Source organism: Seriola dumerili, unplaced genomic scaffold, assembly GCF_002260705.1.
Source record: "Seriola dumerili isolate Sdu_G_001 unplaced genomic scaffold, Sdu_1.0 BDQW01000002.1, whole genome shotgun sequence".
NCBI classification, from domain to species: domain Eukaryota; kingdom Metazoa; phylum Chordata; class Actinopteri; order Carangiformes; family Carangidae; genus Seriola; species Seriola dumerili.
Window position 1 is genome coordinate 3,739,795 of NW_019174257.1, and position 20,999 is coordinate 3,760,793.

At 38.4% G+C, this 20,999-nt stretch overlaps 2 protein-coding genes across 5 annotated transcripts in view; one reads left to right on the forward strand and one right to left on the reverse strand.

Annotated features, from left to right (window-relative positions):
- psmd1 (proteasome 26S subunit, non-ATPase 1) overlaps nucleotides 1-20,999 on the forward strand; it is a 43,266-nt gene that overhangs the window by 7,818 nt on the left and 14,449 nt on the right. Inside the window, exons 16-19 of the mRNA XM_022740654.1 lie at nucleotides 207-271; nucleotides 15,703-15,817; nucleotides 19,307-19,423; nucleotides 20,670-20,772. Coding sequence (XP_022596375.1) covers nucleotides 207-271; nucleotides 15,703-15,817; nucleotides 19,307-19,423; nucleotides 20,670-20,772 — 400 coding nt within the window. The remainder of the gene's footprint in view (nucleotides 1-206; nucleotides 272-15,702; nucleotides 15,818-19,306; nucleotides 19,424-20,669; nucleotides 20,773-20,999) is intronic.
- Nucleotides 1,823-10,554, reverse strand: htr2b (5-hydroxytryptamine receptor 2B). Of its 4 annotated transcripts, none has more exons than XM_022740859.1 (4): nucleotides 10,123-10,554; nucleotides 9,044-9,640; nucleotides 5,177-5,314; nucleotides 1,823-3,749 (listed from the first exon to the last, which is right to left on the reverse strand). In XM_022740859.1, the coding sequence occupies exons 2-4, from the start codon at nucleotides 9,303-9,305 to the stop codon at nucleotides 2,791-2,793; spliced, it is 1,359 nt and encodes a 452-aa protein (XP_022596580.1). In that variant the 5' UTR covers nucleotides 9,306-9,640; nucleotides 10,123-10,554; the 3' UTR covers nucleotides 1,823-2,790. The 4 variants fall into 4 exon arrangements, with proteins under 4 accessions (XP_022596580.1, XP_022596499.1, XP_022596660.1 ...); XM_022740778.1 differs by having other exon boundaries at nucleotides 5,114-5,314; XM_022741020.1 differs by having other exon boundaries at nucleotides 3,615-3,749; nucleotides 5,133-5,314.

A 20,999-nucleotide genomic window follows, 5' to 3' on the forward strand; every position in this document is an offset into this window, starting at 1 on the left:
ACAACATATGGTACTTGAGAGGTGTGAACAGTTCAGCCTGTTGTCCTGTAGGTGGTGCCTTTATACAAGCTAAAGCTATTAGATAGTGGCACATGTGCCTCATACTGTGAGCTAAAAGGGAGCTGTATCATGAAGGCTACTTGCAGGAATTGATGACTGTTAGTATCTACTTTGGTTGTTTGACTGCTTTGCTTATCTCAATTAAGGTGAGTGATGTGAATGATGACGTCAGAAGGGCTGCTGTCGAGTCCATCGGCTTCATCCTGTTCAGGTAAGATTCAGACTGAATGACTTGAACTATGAACACTGCTTAGTTTCTTTACATCCACCAGAGGCCTCTCTTTTTGAAACCTCAAGGTCTTGGCCAAAATTGCAGTTCTTATTCCTATACTAACACACACCACTTTGTTGAGCGAATGCTGATGCATTTGTGTAGTTTGGCTCACTTTGTGAAAAAAAAAACAGTTTTGTGAAAAATTCGCTTCATGTTGGTAAAGCATGGAAACGACTAGCAATAGAGGAACCTTTTTATTAAAGATTTACTTCTGAAATAGACTCCATTGTACAATATTCAGTGTAATCTCCTAGGTTGTCTAATGAGTTTATCACAAATATACCACTGTAATTTTTTTTTTTTTTTTACAGTTTCTGCTTTCCATAAAAAACTTAAACAAACTCATTTAACCTTATTTGATTAGAACTGGTAAAAACACTGGCTACACTCAAGACTGGACATAAGCACACTGTGGACACAGCACTGCTTATTCAGGAACCTTTGTAATCCTGTTTTTATTTTTAAATGAAGCATTTATTTGTTCTTTATTATGATTTCTGTGGGCCAGGATCAAACACATTTTTAGTTTTGTTACACTGTTGTCTAGAATTTGTAATAACTTCCTGGTCTTTATGGAAGGTATTCCTCTGTCAGCGGAGGCTGGACGTTCTTGTCATTGTCACTCACACATTTTCTTCCCTGACTATTTATAGGGATTTAGCCATCAGAGACTAGAGTAGTGTTAAACAGAGAGCCTAGCCAGTGCACAAATATCTTGGTGTACATTTTTAAGCCCAAAAAAGGCTATGTGATATTCTGTGATCAATTGGCCGCTAGATAAACCTTGTGTAAATCTTCGCAGTGTTTAGAAAGACTTCTGAACCAGAACAATTCAGTTGGCCTCCTCTTCTCCAGCTTCCCACCCTAATGGCTCAAGGATAACTCCCTCCACTCTTCAAACATGCTCACTTGCACAGAAGCAGGACACCTCCATATGTAAATGTCTTACGTTTCTTCTTTTCAGTCTAAATCAACACAGTTCCTGTTTGTTAACAATGAGACAGGTGTGCTCTATGTAAAAATAGAACAGTGACACTCTCCAAACTCACATACCAAATGCAAGGAGCCCTATCTAAAGTTCGTATTTCTTGCAGCATTAATCACACACTTAGTTCATACTTTGTTTACTAGGTTGAATTTGGGCCATTTAATTATTATGTATTTGGAAGTGCTCTTGCTTAAAAAAAAAAAATACTACAATCTGTTATTGATAAGGGTAAAGGGACTGGAAAAATTGCTGCTGAATACACATTCATACACTTTTCCTACTTGCCCATTTAAATCTACAATCCCAGGGATATGTTATAGTAGTCTTTCATTAAATAATATCTGCTGGCGTTTATAGAAAAAAATATATTCAGCTGTATTGAGTCATTTTTAAGTAACAGTATTTGCCTTCTAAGGCAGTATGGTTATCTCTCATTGCGCTTTGATCAATGTGGTTCACGAGTGAGGCATTTGTACTTAAATTGAAATAGTATAAGACTGTAGACATTAACAGTGAAAGAACACATACTCAAAATTGGTACAGTTTTCTTTCAGTTCATCGACACAGAAAATACTTTATTGAACACATTTAGGTTTCCATTTATTCTGGATTTTGTTCATTCTTATATACAGTCTTTAACATGGAAATCTTTTAGCATGTTAAAACATCAGGCTGCAATACTCATACAAAAGCGCTTCCCATAGGTCCAGCAAATAAAATAAGTAAGTAATAAAATAAATCATATCAAGAGAACAATGCATTGTGCAATGCATGTGTCTGTTGCAAAAGAGATTTGAAACGTATAGTTGTGGCTGTCTGAAAATATAAGCATGTAGTCTGCAATGGTTTACCGCATATTTATTTAGTTAGCCCAAGTTGAAAGGATCAGCAAAGGAATATATTGTATACTGTCATAGGGTTTACGGCTTGTCATAATGTCTTCATTCCTCACATTTTTGTCTGGTGGCCTGAACTTTGTTGAATCTAGACCTTTCATAGACCTTTCACATCCTCAAACTCTGTTTGTGTGCGCTATGAACGGTCTATGAACGCTGTCTTTGAAAATTCACAGTGTTGAAGTAGCCTGTTTTTAAAAACCCACCGAGTGATATTTTCCCCATATATATTCATAGATATAATGGAGCAATTTTAATTATGGATGAAAAGTAACATTTTGTGTGTTTTTCCAGAATGACATACTTGAAAATATTGCCTTTTCCTGCTTTTGTTATTAAAAAAAACATTGCTGATATAAACAAACAGCAGCAACATCAGACACCAACGGGTTAGATTTTGTTGTAAGTCCTGACCTTATATCAAAGTGAGTGCAACAGCAGCTTCCAATCATGCATTTTGAATTATGATGATAGAGCTAGCATTTTGTCTTTAAAGAGATGTAAAGTTTGCACCGTAGATCTGATCCACTTCAAGTGCTCCCTTTTTAATTGGATAATTTTTCCAAATAGCTCTATACACAGCTAACGTGTTCCTCCTGCTTACCATCTTCATTTTCAGTCAGAAGGATTGTGTCTAACACAACACCAGTGGATGACTGTGCAGGTGTTTGCCGGCACCTTAGTGGACTTTGGTAGCTCACTGCTCCAATGCCATTCTTCATTCCCCGTTTCATGAACAGTTTAGAGTTTTCTGCCATAGAAGACCTGAATGAAATTCGTGTAAAGGTCCGATCTGCATTTGAGGCCCTTGGGTGCCTTCCTGGCCTATGACTTGCACAGCTTTTGTAATTACAGGTAATATAACGTGCGAATGCCTGTCTGAAGGTTTTGTTGAATAAGGTGTAGACAAGTGGGTTGATACCTGATGACACATAACCAACCCAAACAAAGATCTCCATGAGGCGAGCGATTACATTAACATCACAGCTGGTGCACAGCACTGAGGTAATATTAGTGATGAAGAAAGGGCACCACATTACCACGAACAAAAGGAAGACTATGCCTAGCACCTTTGAGGCACGCTGCTCATTGCTCAGAGTCTGCATTGACTTCTTGCCCATTGTTGACATTCTGCGAAAGGACATTTCATCTCCTGTAGGAGAGTTCGTTGTTACCGTGTTTGATTTTTCTTGCGTCCTGGGAAGTCTGCTGTCTAGCATTTTCAGTTGCTCTGCTTGAGGTGAGGTCACACCATGTTCCCTTTGAAAAACTGTGGAGACTGTCGGGTAGCTAAAGCGCTGGCTCACCTTTGACTTGAGCAAATAAACCTTTTTGCGTAACACTTGGACAGTAAGCAGGTAGATGACCATCATGATGGTCAAAGGGATGAAAAATGCTGCCAAGGAGCCAAACATGATAAACTCCCGGAAGGTGTCTGTTTTCAGCAGGCATGTGTGGTTACTGTTGAAGGTGACATTTTTGGTTAGATGGTAGTCCTTAAGCCCCTTAATTGGAATCGGGATTGCGATACCTGTAATATGACAACAACAGTTAGTATTGCAACAATTGGCACTTGTTATAACAATGATGAACTGCTAATGAGCTACGAACAGTTGAATTATTTTACTTTTGATATTCTCAACACCAGCTACATTTATGTTTGTTTTTCATCTGAGGGAAAAATGTTCCGGTGATTCATTTTTCATTTCATAAATATGGTAGTAGCAGTAATTGAAAAAAAGATTGATGTTTTAATAAAAGGTTAATGTAACGAATACCAAGGCAAGTTCTGGTTGCAGAAATTCCTTTTGTTTTTTTAAAATCAAGTAAAGCAATCATCCATGGCCTGCCATGATGCCTCTTAAACAGAGCACCAGTATACAGTCAGGGTAAAAGCTCTTCTGCTGTCAGCAGTGTTAAGTGCTGCTCCCTTCATTCCATCTGATCTTCTGGTTTTACTCATGAAATGCAGCTCAAATGAAACCAAACCCGACAGCCAAACGGACTGCGCTTTTAGTGGTCTGAGAACTGGGCACTGAGCGCAGAGCAGTAACGCCTCAGTGAAATGGCCAAAATTTTTACTCTTTAGTTTCTTATGGGAAAGCTAAAACGATTAGCCAATCTTGAATAATGAACCTTAACACTCAAGAGAGAGATCTATGGAGGATAAATGCAGAAAAATGCTTAACTTGCTATGAGTTTTGATGATCAAAAGGACTATAAAGGAGGAATGCTTTCTATTCTTAAAACTTTCATTCTCAAAACTATAAAGCGACACATTTAATTTTCTGTGCAAGCCTGTGGCGACCCAGTCTATACAGATTGTAGAGTCTCTTTTTTGTAGCTTTTGTTTGTATGCAGGAGTGTAGATATGAACTTTTTTTTAATTATTTTTTAATTTCCCTCGTTTTGAAATAACTCAATTCCTTCAGCTTTTTAGGCCACTTGGATAGAGCCAGAAATAAACACCACCCAAACATTTTAGCTGTTGCTAAATGTGAGCCATTTTGTCAGGTTTGCAGGTAACCATATTGTGCTGTTTGGTTTTGTTAGTTTATTGTTGGTACTTTAATTTTTACACCTAATTACCCACAATAGTGCAGCTTGCTTTGGCTGCACAAACTACATTGACCTTTGGAAAAACTCCAATGTCATGAAAATTGACTGGGATGTCACCTTAGGATATTATCAGTAACATCTCTAAGGTTCACTGTCACAGATGCCCCTCACCCACCATAATTATTTCCCATGTATGTTGTAGCTTACAGGTTGCTGTTTGTATAGTATCTCCTTTAATTGCATCTGGCAAATATTTCTGAGTCTATAAACAAGGTCTGCCCATTGATTTTATGTCAAGGAATTGGAGTTAAATTAAATCTGAATTTATGTGCTTACAAATGGATATGAGCCACACCAGTGCGATCTTCACCATCGCTTTGGCTCTGGATTTGTACTGACTGTGTTGGATTGGCTTCTTGATGGCAATGTAGCGATCCAGTGAAATGGCGCATAGGTGCATGATGGATGCAGTAGAAAACAGCACATCAAGGAAGAGCCATATGGGGCAGAGGAACTCCGGAAGAGGCCAGCCAGAGTCTAAAGAGAAGATGAGAAGGAAATGAATCCTGTAAGATTTTAAACTGTTGTCTTGCAGTTGTTTTTTATGCCTCTGCACCTGTGACAGCCAGGGCCAGTGGCATTATGTTTTTGGGTTGTCCGTACGTCTGTCCCCCACATTGTCATAAACGCGATATCTCAGTAATGCCTTGAGGGAATTTCTTCAGATTTGGCACAAACATTCACTTGGACTCAAAGATGAACTGATTAGATTTTGGTGGGCAAAGGTCAAAGTTCAAAGTCATGGTGGCCTCACAAAACACATTCTTGGCCCCAACTCACAAACTCATATACTACTTTGACACAATTTAACACAAATGTCAAATAGGATGAAATGATGACAGTTTATATCCAAATGGTCACCAGTCAACTGCACTGTAACATCACAATGTTCTGTATAAATGCTTTTGGCTGTTATTCAACACTCACACAGATGTGGAGATTGTGACCATATTTCCTGCAACTGGGAGGCACACAACCTAGTATCTAGTTTTTTTTATATATCATTTGTATCATCGGTTATCTGTGTTAGTGTCTCTACATTTAGTAACTCATGATGTGCAACTACAATGTGTAACCCATCTCCATTCCAAAAAGAACTTGAGTTTTGCACACTGCTGGTTATGGGAGATGTACCACAATGGCAAGAGATTAGAAGTAACACTCATGCAAAAGATTGGTGTTTGTTTATCTCTGTGAGGAAGAACTTTACTGGAAAAAGGAGGGTTCACTGACTGTTTATGGAGCTACAAGCTCTTTATGTAGATGTGGAGACTATGCTCAACAGTAGTGTTTATTTTCTGTTCCAGGCATAAAATTGGCAAGTAATTGTTCTGGCTTTTGTCCTGTCACCCATTAACATTGCAAAAGACTGCTATTGGAAATATTCCTTTACATAATTTTCTTTTGTTATGCCACCCTCCCCTTCCTTTCCTTCCACCACTTTCTTGTCACTTTTGGGGGAATTCTTGAGTCATAGTTTTGATTAGGTTTCATCTGGTTAGCTTATTCATTGATAAATACTTTGCACCACTTTCAAAGTAGACACACACAGCACACACACACACACACACACACACACACACACACACACACACACACACACACACACACACACACACACACAAGAGTTTAGTCCCATACCTAATTTAATTAACACTGTAGCTTGCAAGGTCCAAATAGCTATAGAAATGGACATCTTTTTATTCTGTTTAATTAAATTGAGACGTCCTCTGCAAAAATCTATTTCACATGTAAATTTCACAACCTCACTTGCTCCAATGCGTGGGAGGTATTAGTTTCATGTTCTTGTGTCACAATAAGATAAGTCACACTCAAAATAATGACATTATTGTGCAGACCTTTTGAAAGGAATAGGCTCAGGTTTATAAGCAAACAATTTATTTTTTTTGTAGTATTTTTGTTCTGATATATTGGTTTGATGTATTTTCTTTTTTGTGGCTTGTTTATCAACTCATAGTCACTTATAGTTATACTTATAGTCATATAATTAGTGTAGTGCATTACACAGACAAAAAAATCCTCTGATCCACAGCTCTTTAAATAAAAGAGAAGCAATTACAGAGGTAGAGAACCAAATCATTTGTCAATTCAAAAAAATTCTTGTTGATAGTTTTTTGTCACCCAGTACAATATTTTACACTGCTCACATTTTAAATATCAGGTTTGCCTGTATGCATCGAAGTCATCTGTCTAGCAGATGTGGAAAATGCCTGGCAGTTCTTACAGGTGTGTAACTGTAATCCAGTCACTTTCTTGTCTTGGCTTTTCAGGTTAAATTGAAGCATTTTCTTTAACCCTGTTTACACTACCATTAAATATTGAATGCTTTGTGGCCTTGCAATAACCTTGATCTTTTATCTAAAGCCATTCTCTGCCAGTTTTGGGAATTGGGGCCGTAAATCAGTGATGTTCTGCTGGTTAACCATAGACAGTATACCCTGTCCTGCACTGAATTACTCTGTGCTTCTCAAGAGAAACTGATCCTGTCTGGCAGTTTGAATGTCCATACTGTTGATAGCCCTGCTATGCTTCACACCAGCCTTTCACACAAACACTGTTTGTGCATGTTTATGTCCCCATGACCTCTCCTTTCTCACCTCAGTACTGTGAGCTTCATCTCCCTAAAAAGGAGAGTAATGACAGCTGCTTGAGTCTGACAAAATATTTGCCTACTGAAGAATATATTTCCAAGATTTTTTTCCCCCAAATACATTAGCCGACATAATTATTGCATTGATACAGTGAATCATTATGTTTAAATGTCATTAGGTATGATAATATATATTATCATACATCATATTATTATACAATATTGTTTTTAATTATTACATGTAAGAGAATATAATCACTTTCAAACTTTTTAAGTTTTTAACAAATTCTGCACTGGCCCTCTACCAACCCAAAAAATTTAAACTGCTCTATTTTTTAATAAAGCTGTACTCTTATGCTTTTAATGAAACTGTGCTCATGCGCTTCTCTCAGTCACAGAGATAGGCATGAATGCTTTTACATCTCACTGCGTTGGTTCCCAACCTACAGATCAGGACTTCATATTACCTTTTTTTTTCCATATTTGTCTTTTGAGCTTTATGTTTCTTCAAATGATATACAGGGCACGTTTTAATCCCTCAGCCTTCATAGCCCCTTCAATTTAAGCATCTTTAAAAGGGAAAAAATTTAAGGAGTCATGAAACTGAAGAGCGGAGTTTATTCCTTTTTCTATTATTTAGGTTAAATATATTCACTATGTTATGTCGAAACCCTGTCAGTTGTGGTCCTTTTTTAGTATAGATATGATAGTAAATTAATTGTATGGCTCTTGCTTATGTAACTTCTGCATTAAGATAAGATGCACAGTTTGACTTGTGCAGGCCTATCAGTGTAACACATCAGTTCTCATGGATAACATGCATAGACAACAATCAGTCCAGTTTCGCACCATATTCTCAGTGTGTGTGAGACATAATTATGATCTGGCTCATCATCCTCCATTTGAATTACTGGGGAATAAATGCTTGTATTTTGTAGTAGTATAAAAACATAGACAATAGGAATTTGAATAAATTTCTTTGCAGCTGTTTTTAAACAGCACTTTCACTGGAATTAAAATAAAATGGTTATCATTTTCATGTTTTGTCTTTGTGTAATGATCCCCAGACCAGTAGTTTAATCCAAGCTGTGCAACTGCTGCCCTAGCACTGCCAGAGGAAGTAGCATGTTTATTGCCCACTATCTCTTGTTATATTTCATCTAGAGTAATTTGTTTAGAGCGTTGTGATTGTATCTAGTGTCCTCACCTACTATTTTTATCCACTTTTGCTACCCCCACGCATGTTGGCTTGTTTTTCTTGGTAGATTATTAAGGCTAATTAAAGTTACATACAATTTTCAGATGAAATCGAAAATTTTAAAATCTCTGCAGCTGCTTATGTCCCCATCCCACAGACACACTCACTTCTGTAGCCAATAGGGATTAAAAACAGTTCAAACATAGCAAGGTGTTAGGTTAAGGTTCATCATTTGTTTTAACATTTCATCAGAATGGTGTCAAGGAATTGATCTGAGCATTGAACATTTCTCTCCCAGCAGAGTCAAGTATTTATTGCTTTTGTATGGCTAAGACTTGTTTCAAAGATTAGAGATAAAATCAGGTTTTCAAACGCAAAGGCCCCAGTCTAAACTTACTGTAGAGAACAGTGACGAGGGCAATGGGCATCACTAGGAGTCCCACCAGCAGATCAGCCACAGCAAGTGACATCAGAAAATAGTTGGTGGCGTTCTGCAGCTTCCTTTCAAGGGACACAGCAAGAATGACCAGGATGTTACCTCCGATAGTGGGGATGATGACCATGACAATAAGCAGGGCAGCCCATTTCAGCTCAACCCCGGACTCTTCTCCTGACCGTGAGCTGTTAGTCCCGAGTAGAGCCGCGACTGCCTGAGACATGTTGCTGCAGAGGTTACAGCAGGCCTGAGCGTGGATCGGGGCTCTGATCTTCCTGGTGTTGGACACTCGGTCAGCATGGTCACTGGGTCCCACAGGCAAGGGCAGAGGGTAGGGTGGGACAGCTCAGGGCCAGTGAACAGGGTATGTCATCCCTTGTTTAGTGTACAAACCAAAAGCAATAGCTGACAATTAGTAGAGGATCCACCGAAAACGGGTCCAACACTACGGCTTCCAGTGCTGGCAGTAATCCCAACACGATTAGTAATTCCACAGTGAAATGATAGCAGGGGTCCTCACTTTCCCAGGCATTTGAAACTCTGACATCCGGTGCATCCCTTAAAAAGGACAAACAGGTCAGTTAAAGGATACCTTGTTACCCATTTGCTTTAATTGTCTGAATGTGGACATAATAATGAGATGTTTATGTTTACAAATGAAGAGGGTCTTTCCTGTGTGGTGATTATTACTGTTTCCGCATTATGGAAAAGAAATGTACCAAGCTGGAAAATATAGGATATAGTAGTTTACATGTTTTTTCCATTTCTGCTGTGTTACTCAGTAGTTTAAAGTAATTATAAAACAAATTTATAAAAGTTTTAAAAACAGAGGTTGGTTTTAAAATTACTTAAAAACCTCCGTCAGATTTTATATTAAAGGTACAAGACTTGTCTCGCTGTCGACAGTCTAAGCATGTGCATCTATTAAAAAATGTACACACCTTTATCTGGAATGGATTACACAATATTACACTTAAGCAATAACAAAATACAACACAGTGTCAATTGCCATTAATCGTGATTTTGCAAAAGTTGCTTACCTGCTCCTGAGGGTAAAGTTTGTTGGTCTCTGACGTTTCAATTCTTGAAGTGTTTTCCCAAGCCGCTACGTCTTTCATAAACATTAAAGCAGCATTTTGCGCTGGAACACAGTGCAGCCAGACACCTAATGCGTTTCGGTGTTTGTACACCACTTAGTTTACTATCTTTTTTAACATCCCCTATCTCATCTTTATATTTCCACTCTCCTTAAATAAGAATGTGACAAAGACTGCCCTCCCTCAGCAGCAAAACCTAAATCTGTCTCTGTCTGAAGTAGTCCATGATGTGGAATTTGTTTTCCTTCCACATGCTGGAGGAACCCCCAGTCTTGTTTCGCATCACCTACCGCGATCACAGGTTTAAAACTTTCAGATGTTGTGGCTCGTCTGCCTCTCTCCCACTCGCTGCCTCTTGTTCACAGCCTGTGATCAGCTCGCACTCTCTCCCGTCTTGTTCGCTCTCTCACTCTCCCCTCCCTCCTCTCTGTCGTGCCCGTGAGTCAGACTCTGTACAAAACAGATGAATGTCTTCATGCTGGCAACATGCCAGTGGTTCTGGGAGGTAATTTCCTTCAACACAGCCGTCCCACTGTTTATATTTGTCACTTTCTGTTCTCTCCTCTATTTGAAGCAAGCAGTGCTGGGGGAGGTAGTAGTGGCTTATGGGGAGAAACCTTTGGGGTTTTGGTGAGGTGCATGTACACCGTAGATTTTCCATTTTGTCCTCAATGAGCTCACATTTTCAGGCTGCAAAAGTCATTTAAATACAATCCTAATTTCATTTAGATGATTAAATTTGAAATTTAGACCATATTTGTTTTTTTCCTTTGATCTCCCTGCCTTAACAAGTCAAAATGTGTATTCTCTGTGTGCACTCATTGTTATACTTTTAAAAGCAGATGCAAGACATTAAAACATGTAGAAATAAACAAGCTCTTGAGTTTACAGTAACCAGATGATGCTGAGTGATTCTTACAAGAAAATGTGAGAAATACGGCCAGTAACCCCCCCACTTGGATCTGTATATCCTTACGTCTCCCAGTGAAGAACTGTCCAAAGAGCAAATGTTTTAGCTGAATCAATCTCCCTAATTCACTTACAATGCTATTATCCTCATATGGTACTGTCCTGCATAGGCTCCCTTTGATCATCTTTTTCAAATTAGTTAAGTTTTGGATCTAGATGGAGTGGTGTTAAAATTCTAATGTCTCAGAAGAAAGCAAGTGCATGTCTAATTTGAGGCAGCTAGTGTTAACAACCAGACTCTAAGCTGACCCACAATTATTACAGGAAAGATCTGATGTCACCTATCTAACATCTACTGATTTTTCTCATTTTTCTGTTAATTTCTTGATTTTTGTGATGCCAGCGGCAGCTTTTGGTGTACTGCTAAAGGTATGCTGACCTCTGCCATCACATGAAATACTTGCCACGCAGGCACATTTTAAGAATGACATCCAATCTTGCTGGCTCAGCTTGCAACCTTATTTGCTGTAACAATCAGCAGTTCTTGTTCTTGTGAAATTATTATTATTTGAACACCATATATCATAGCAGATAATTGTTTTAATCATACAATGATTTCTATTTTCTCAATGGCTTATCACTTCAACAATATAATCAGTTCCCTTTCCCTTTTATGATCAGCACATTTGTTGTTACTCACAGCTTTTTTCTTCCCCTTTTCCCATTTGCCATACATTGCTTGATTTTTTAATTTTTTTTTATAAGTGTCAACTGCATGTATAAAAGCCACACAGCTTCTTAATTTGTCTAATATTAACATTGTCCAGGTGCTTTCATGATTTATTTGGCTGACTGGTTGTAACAGACGGGAAGCAAGCTAATCAGATCTGCTCTCTTGCAGTTAGAGTGCATTAATAACTGCCAAGATCACATTTCACGTGGAAAAACCTATCAGTAATTTGTTTGGCTAAGCTGTATTCCTGCGTCTTTCGCTGACCTTTCAATATGTATGTTGCTTCTTAGGGGGAGTTAAACCTTTATCAACCTGTCACTCACACCATAATAAATGTGAGGTATGGACATATGATCATAGAGAAAAATTAATCAGTGGAGTAAAAGCCTATTGCATTTTTGTGACCTTTTTAAGTAAATATTTATTTTTCTAATCCTACTGCATATGACCAATAAAGTCTTTGCGCTTTTATACAATGGTCTTTGAGTACAGCCGCATCACTGCGCACTGCTGAAAGTTTAATTGTCTGCTGTTACATTTAACAAGTGTCTTTGATAGATATTTCAGTTTTTATTATTCTTTCTCTTTTTATCTCTCCTTTTTTCAATAGTATTGCAATTCATTCTGAGGTTTGTAAGGCCATAACACATTAAGAGGATATTTAAGTGTGGCTTGAAATACAGACATCATTGCTTCACTGCTTTTTCGGATGAAACAAATGCTGGATATTGATTTCTTCTTCCATTTTTGCTGGTGGTTGAAGGTAATTGGCCTATCTTTAACTTTGAAAAGGTTGAAAAGGCTTTAGCTTAAACTATTTGCAAAAGCCACAGCGAAGTTTTTTCAATTGTGTCTCAAGCTACTGTAGTCCCCTATCGCATTCAAAATTTATCATAAGTTCTCAGTGTATCAAAAGTGCTTAAACTTTTGATGGCCCGTGCCATACATTTTTATTTCTATAATGGATACACAGCATGCTGTACTTTTGCTGCAAATGCTGGGATCAGAGAATTCACAGTCTCAACTCACAACCTACATATTGGTCAGGTCAAGCCAGATTTATTTATGTTGCTCAAAATCACAAATTTGTCTCTGAGGGCCTTACAATCTTGTCAGCATCCAGGTATGGATTGAAGGGAATCATCTGACTACCATAATAGAATAAACTCAATCCGTGCAGGTGAAATTGAAAGGCAGGCTAGATGTTGCCATGATTGCCATTTGTGATCTAGTTAAATCCTCATGTAGTGGTTGAGCCAAGCCTTGAATTCCAAACAAACCATGCTTTGAGAACATGACACATACAAGTCAAATACAAACCACAGGAAAGTTTTTACTTATTAGGACATCATTTTCAGGACTTTATTGAGGGTATTTATTGGTTCAGAACTGGTGGAGGGTTAACTTAAATCCTAGTAGTATCTGTTTATTGGACATTGTCTACATTTAGGCAACTGTCTCTAAAGTTGAATGTAGACAGAAAGATGTGAACATCTTGGCCACCTTCTATTCTTTCATGAACAATTGATGGGTCACTATAAGGTAGCTGTAGCTCTTAAAATATTGCATTTATTTTTGTTCTGTAGTATGTTTATCTTTTTATTTGGTTTTTAGTAATCTGGCCCAGTTACGTGAAATCAAATAGCAAGTAGAAGCTAATGTCTTTACTAAAGCTGTCACTCTAAAAGTCCTTTCATTTTGCTCATAAACCAGTTATTCTAAACGCAGCTAGGTGATTTATCCATCTCTTGTTTTTCCTTCATTAGATGAATGAGCTTTTAGTTCTTTGTAAGAACCAAAGGCAGCACTTTTAGTTGGAGCAAAGTGTTTGAACACTTGGTACATTGTGACATTTTAGTAACATGGCAAAGGAAACCAGATAGGGGGGGTTATCAATTCAAATAGATCAAGTTATACAAAGTTTCCTCAGCCAAAGGTCAGAAATGTTAGTTGTAGCATTTCAAGGTAAATAACGGCTGTAATAAGTAGTGACTACACAACAGAGGGCTTTTGAAAAATTATAATGAAGTGTTTAATTTTACAAAATGAAATAAAGTGTAGCTCGATTTTCCATTTTTCTTTATGGCAAACTCCAACACTTAACCAACAGTCTCAACCATTTTTACAATAAACAATCTCAACACATCTTAACAACTGAACAGCTTTAACACATCGTTTTCTCTTTCTTTCCCTGTTCTACCTCACTTTCCCCACTTATTTCTCCAAAGTTATCTCTCAACCTGTGTGTGTGTGTATCTCACTGACTGAATGACTTGAGTCACAATGATTGGTGTAGAAGCATCATATGACCCGTGCTGAAAAGGCTAGAAGAGCTGCACTGGTTAAATGGAAGCGCACCAACAAAATGTAATAATTCTCAGTAATCTATACATTAGACATCTCAATCCAGATAGGATGGTATCTGGATCCAGATCCACACTGCGATTCAACTGTTGGTGATCTTTGAGATGGACTATGATGCAGGCTTTCTGACTGAAACTACAAATTTTAGATATGATTACAAGTTTGTTGATTCACTTCCTCTGGTCGTTTGAGGCAGATAAAACCTTTCTGTGAAATTCAAAGGCACTGAGTAATCTCACCAATCAACTCGTCTGTCAGGCCCAGTCAGTGTTATCAGCACAAGCTTTCACAAGTGAATTGTCAGATAAGGTTGGTGGTAAAAAACAGTTTACGTCATCCACATACTTGTTTTTTTCCTTTGCTTTCAAATGAAATATCTCTATAGGACTAACAGAAAAACCCACAACATGGCTAAAAGTTTCTAGCAATTATAAAATGCAACACATTGTAGTAGGGTTATCCTAAAATGATTGATGTATTCATCCTTTTCTGAAATCAGGACACCACCTAATGGGTGCTTGGCCTTTTCCCCTAGTGACTCAAAGCTGATACAACAGGACTTAACTTCAGTGTTGCTGATTGAAGAGTCTCTCATTGTGACTGGAGAGCAAAAACAGGGCAGTTTAAATTTGAGTGTTTGTGTTTGCACTGTGCTCAAGAATATCATTTAGCACCATCAAGTTCACTTAAGTATCCACATATATATATATGGTATAAAATATGCATGCAATTATATCTCGAGCCAAAGATTTGGCTGAAATAGTTTGGCTGTGTGATTTCGGTTCTCTTTATTCGACAACAGCAGCACCACTGGGAGAAAAGGCATAAGGACTTTTTCAGAGACAAAAATCAAAGCTGCATATTTCATATCCAACTCTTTCGCTGTCCTTTTCCTCTTTCTCTCTTTTCTCTACACTTTGTCTAGTTCTTTCCCAAAAACATTACATTTTCTATCTCTGTCTCATACAGTTCCATTTGGACATATATTACCTGTAGACCTTCTGAATACAGCAAAAATAACAGTGAGCCTATAGATCTGAGGGTGAATGCAGCTGTGGAATTAAAATGTATGTGTTTATTGTATTTCGTTATTGGCACTTCTATATGTTATATGTTTTAATATGTTGTACAAATTAGCACCATATTGATACCAATCCCAGGCATTTCAAAGCCTGCCCAAGCATGCAACCCACATCCTCATCATTGTGGGCACAATCAGCTTAATTTATAAAAGCATCCTCCACGTGTTGTACCACATTCAAACATATGTTGTGATTAATTAAAAACTACATTTATCCTCCAAACATTTATTCTCCAAATTGCAGTAATATTTTGTTAGAAAAGTTTTTTTTAACTGTTTTATCTTAATCCAAGGTATCAGTGCTGGTTGTATCTTCTTTTTTTCCCCTTTTCATGTTTTATATAGTGATCACAGGGTAAGATGAAGCCCATGCTCTTGTCCTCTCTCCTCAAATCCTGAAGCCTCAATTTTTCTATGTTTCTCTGTCTCTCTTCAGGACCCCAGAGCAGTGTCCCAGTGTGGTGTCTCTGCTGTCAGAGAGCTACAACCCTCATGTTCGCTGTGGTGCTGCCATGGCTCTGGGCATCTGCTGCGCTGGGACAGGCAACAAGGTGAGTGCCTCCTCCTTAATCCCCCCCCCCCACCCCCCTTTACTTAACTTGGTTACCTTACCTTACCTTTATCTCTCATGGTATTCAGCTGCCTTTATTCCAACTCAACGTTAAAGTGTCTCACAATTAAAGTCAGGAACTTCTGAGTTTTGCCAGCAGCTTCACATTGGTATCACACAAAGAAAGGTGAAATAAAATTAGTGACCTTTCTATAATAAAAGCATATTTCTAATAAAGCGGTGGTTCTCTAGTTAGTTGAGGTTCAAAAGGCCTGGCCACTATTTGAGAATTTATGATGTCTGTGATCTTTCAGCTCCCATTAAAGACACAATACACAAGAGTGAGCTGTACGGAAAAAAACGTTGCATCACATTACCACACAAATAGCCTTAAGCCTGTTTTGCTAGTAATCTCTTCCAAGTTATAAATAATGAGTTCTTATTTAATAACATGTCTGCACAAGAGCATACTCCTGTTGGAATCAGTGTAAGGCTGTGTACCAGAAATGCTTAGATAGCTTTTTTTTTTCATCCACAAAAGCAGTATTGGCCCTGCTGTCCTCATTTATTATGTGCTTTCTTTGTCTTTTGGCTTAATATGTGCATCACTGATGCAAAGATCACCTATTCTGCACAAACTCCTCTGTTAGGGGACTCACTTTATTTAGCCCCTGCAGAATTGGCTGAGAAAAGATTGTTACTTTTCTCTTGTCAGATGTAGTGATGCATTCAGAACAAATAATTCTGTACAAAAACTAGAAACCATGAACTGGGTGTGAGAGTGTGGCTCAAATACAGGTTGTAATTATCCCCAGATGATCCTACAAGACTATTGCTGTCTCAATTCACATACTTCCATACTCACACTCGCACCCTCCACAGTCGCCATCTTGGCTATGTGGTGGAATGGGAGGGACAAGCTGTATTTTGACACTTGTGAAAACAGCGACTGCGGAAGGAGAACACATCGACATTGTGCTAAAGTGTGGCAGTGTTTGATTTGGGACAGCACTATCCTGTTGAAATTCACACACTACGCCAGCGAGTATACTGTGTGTACAATGTACTACATGTGAGTGTACTGACTCAAGTATTCGATCTGAGACACAGCATATGAACTGCTTTTGAAGCTGACCTACCTCAAATCAATTTTCAAATCCTGGCACATTTAGGGTGAAGCCTTTGCCTTTTTAATGCTTCAACCATTACAAAGTAAAGAAAGCACCTACTTTACTTTAAATCTACTGGAATTTGCAAGGATTTGCATAGAGGGTCAGCACAGAGGAACTTATAAATTGTGGAAAGTTCTTGTAACATTTGCTGATAAAATGGCCTAAATTGGCTCACAGTCGTCAGGCTGTATCTTGTCATCATGTATGGGTTCATTGGAGTCTGAAAAGGAGAGTGAAGAAGACAGAAGTGTTGCGTGCTGCCAGTTGCTGAGTTGTTTAACTATGTGGGTTGATGAGTCTCAGGTGGCTTAGCCCAAGTAGAGTTATGGCTCATTGCACCCTGAGCCTTGGAGCACTAGATTGAGTGTTTTGGACCAGATCAGACAGAGGCGTTCTACAGAGCTGATCAGCTCCAAAGCTCTACTGCTTGGTTTTTCCGGAATAAGACCATAAGCACATTAGGTCCTTGGTGAGAGTAATGATGTTGTGGCAGGAGAAGTGGGTCACCTATTTAGATGGAGCATATTCCTTTGCCATCATTTCTACACCTTGGGCTTTGGATATTTTTACTAGACAAGTGGTCCTTATCTGTTGTATACGTAAAAAAAAAAAAAAAAAACTGCACAGGAAAGCGATTTTGGCCTTTCACTGAACAGTTCAGCTTGTTCGCTGAATTAGATGGAAACATTTTTCACCATTGTAAATTTTATGTTAAACACCAAACAGACTCGCAGGAACCATTTCAGTACACTGTCATGTGATATGGTTTTATAAATATGTATTGAAATGGAAATTATGTGGTGGTAAAGCATGTTCTGCACGGTTCTATTTATTTACACAAGCCTCTAGCCAGTTTTTAGCAGTACTGAATTGAAACCTATGAAAAGACTCAACTCTCATTGAGGCAAAAGTCTGTAGAAAACGGTCGACAACTGTACATGGATTAAGAGGATCTTAAGCAACCACATTTTGTGTCGACCTGCTCTGCTGATTGGCCCTGACAGTAAATACCCTCAATTAAACCCCCTGACAACCTATCAGGAACAGGATGTGGTGGACTGGTGTTGGCTTTACACTCTGACTTATCATCCCTGTACGAGGCTTTCTCAGCCAGCTGAGTCGAGAGCATTGATGAAACATGGTTTATTTTACCTCCACTGTCATCATCCTAGTTTGTTTCTCTTTCCTCTGTGGAGCTGACGCCCCCCTCTGAGTCTAGTGGTATGAGTTACAGCCATTACTGCTCAGCAAGAGCAGAGGAAAGAGCAGAATTACAAGGGAAAAGAGTAGGTGGTCCTCACTCACTTCTTCATTCACAGCGATCATGGGAGGAAATTGAAGAAGGCAGGGCTTTTCGTAACTGTTGTTACTGTTGTCCCAGGCAACCAGATATGGATGACACTAATGTCATTAATTTGCATGGTCTGGTTGCCTCTGTTGATAATCCCTTTCCTGTATTTAACCAAACAGAAGTGCCCCTGTTGCACTGATCTGCTCTGTTGGGAGTGGCTACCACTACTACAAGACTACAGATGATTTAACATAGCTCATTATTCTGTTGTTGTAAAGTTATACTAATTAGTATTATAATTACTTATTTCTTCCTCAGTGTGTTTGTGAGTGACAAAAACAAATGAACCATTCACCTCTGAAATATCACTCTAAGATTACAACATAAAAATATGGAGCCATTTTGCCTTAAGCTTTTAGCAACCAAATGCTGGTTTTCAGCCAGGCAACCAGTTCTAAAACTTCTAAAAGCTGTTCAGCCATTAATATATCATTCTTAACACAGCCCTACGTCCCATTTCCTACACTGTGTCACTGGTAGTCAGAGGATGATCATCATTCACTTATTTATCTCACAAAGGTTTTTTCCAGCTGATGACCCATTCATATAAAATGCTTTCTTTTATATTTAGATAATCTGTGCCTGTTCGCCCTCAAGCAGGTTTTTAGATGACATAGTTTCTAGTGTGGCACATTAGGTCTGCAATTACTCTAGATCTTTGTCTGAAGTACATTCTAGAGTAAAGTAAATTTAAAGAGTTATGTGCACTTGGCCAGTGAAATTGCCTCGTCTATTTTGTAATAAGAAAACTTTAGCCAAGTGCACAGCTCTCCTTTTTGCTCTCCATTGCTGGTCCTAATTTTCAGCGAAGATGTCAAATGAATACGGCAGAGTCTTGACAGATCAGTTTCTTTATCCACTCCACCTTCAAGGAGCTGGGCCTTATCCTTTCTTGAAACCCCTACATAGGAAACTCATTTTATTAAAATTTTGATCTTTTTTTAATGTTATGCCTTTCAATCCACAGGAGGCCATCAATCTGCTGGAGCCCATGACCAATGACCCAGTAAATTATGTGAGACAGGGTGCCCTTATTGCCTCTGCCCTCATCATGATCCAACAGACTGAAGTCACATGTCCAAAGGTATGTGTGTATTTTGTTGGTGAAGATTTGTCTGACATGCTTCTCAGTTATCATAGCGATAACAGAGTTGGTCAAAGATTTAATGTAGTGTATAAATATAAAACACTAGAGGATTTCCTTTTTGAATGTGACCCAGTTTATGAAAAAGGTATGGAGTACAAACAATACTACCCTGTTTTATGTCTTGGTGACGTGTTGGTTATCTGCAAAATAAACAAGCCTGCCTCAGTGTCTCTGAGAGTGATGCTCAGTACCACTGAGACCTGAGTAAAGAGTGAGGGTAAAGAAAGGTTTGACTAAAAGCAGAAAGCATCAGAATTGTGAAGACAGAACGGCCAGTGACTAGTCCAGGCATAAATTTATGCACTGACCGTTGAAGTGCCTCATACTTTGTCATAGAGAAGATATGCCATGAACATCTTCAAAGACTCTCATCTGCAAAGCAACATTCCTTAAAGCTCAAGGCGGTATGCAGGATTGTGCAAGAGACACTTTTTTGTTCAAACTGTGGAACATCAAGAGGTATTACATCCATGACTGTTTATTTCAAAGTGCCAGTCTTTGTAATTTCCAACTCTGTTTAGCAGTTGTAGACAACAGTCTTAGATCTCTAGTTTGAGGGTGGTAAATTGGTCTATTTGACTGACAATGAACCAGCACAGTGTTTACTAAGTGTCACTCAGACTATTGAGTTATGTTGTCATGGGTACTACACCATCGTCATGGGTGTTGCAATGGTGTCATGGCTGTGTCGTGAATGTTCTGCTGTTAGTGTGCAAATTACATTACACATTTAAACATATAACTTCCCCTTTTATTTGGAAACCCCTGACAACATGGCACAGACTGATTTGACATTTAAAAAACCCAACCATATACTATTTCTGTAGTTTTTAAAAGCATGAGGGAATTCTTAAATATTAATTGCATTAAAAAAATTCACTCTAAAAAGCTAGGTTTACTTGGTAGAGCTGTGTTGCATAGGATTCCCCAGAGTCAAGGTTTAAAGTCAGTGTTTTTTGTTTAGATTGAAATGTTGCTAGTTAGCAAATATATTATTTTTTATTGATGTATTTCGAGAAATTCAAGTCCCTATTATGTACTCCAATTCTTGAATTCAAAGAAAGCAAACTATTGTTGATCCAGAGTAGCATAACACAAATAAAATGTTGTGGTCAGCCACTAGTGTCACACCAGCAGCTATGGGCTTTTCATCAACATGTTCTCCATCCCTGCATTTTTTTAGGTGAACCAGTTCAGGCAGCTTTATGCAAAGGTGATCAATGACAAACATGATGATGTTATGGCCAAGTTCGGCGCCATCTTGGCCCAGGGAATCCTCGATGCAGGTTAGTAGCCGAACGGTAACAACAAGACACATTTACCTGTTTATACAGACTGGTAGTTAGAAATATGGACTGATAACTGGAAAGACACTAGTTGGATCTCATCAGAAGGCTTGGGTCTATCATTTTATGTCATTGACCAAGAGATCAGAATGGTATGTGGTTCTGCTTCCTGTCCCTGTGCTTTCACTCATCATGAGTATCCCAAAAGTCCCACATTCTTAATTACA

Excerpts from the sequence above, each read along its gene's own strand:
- htr2b (XM_022740778.1), bottom strand. The coding sequence starts at position 9,305 with ATGTCTCAGGCAGTCGCGGCTCTACTCGGGACTAACAGCTCACGGTCA. Across the intron at positions 5,315-9,043 it reads CCTCGTCACTGTTCTCTACA|ACTCTGGCTGGCCTCTTCCG; the intron begins GTAAGTTTAGAC and ends TCTTCTCTTTAG. Across the intron at positions 3,750-5,113 it reads GGTGTGGCTCATATCCATTT|GTATCGCAATCCCGATTCCA; the intron begins GTAAGCACATAA and ends GTCATATTACAG.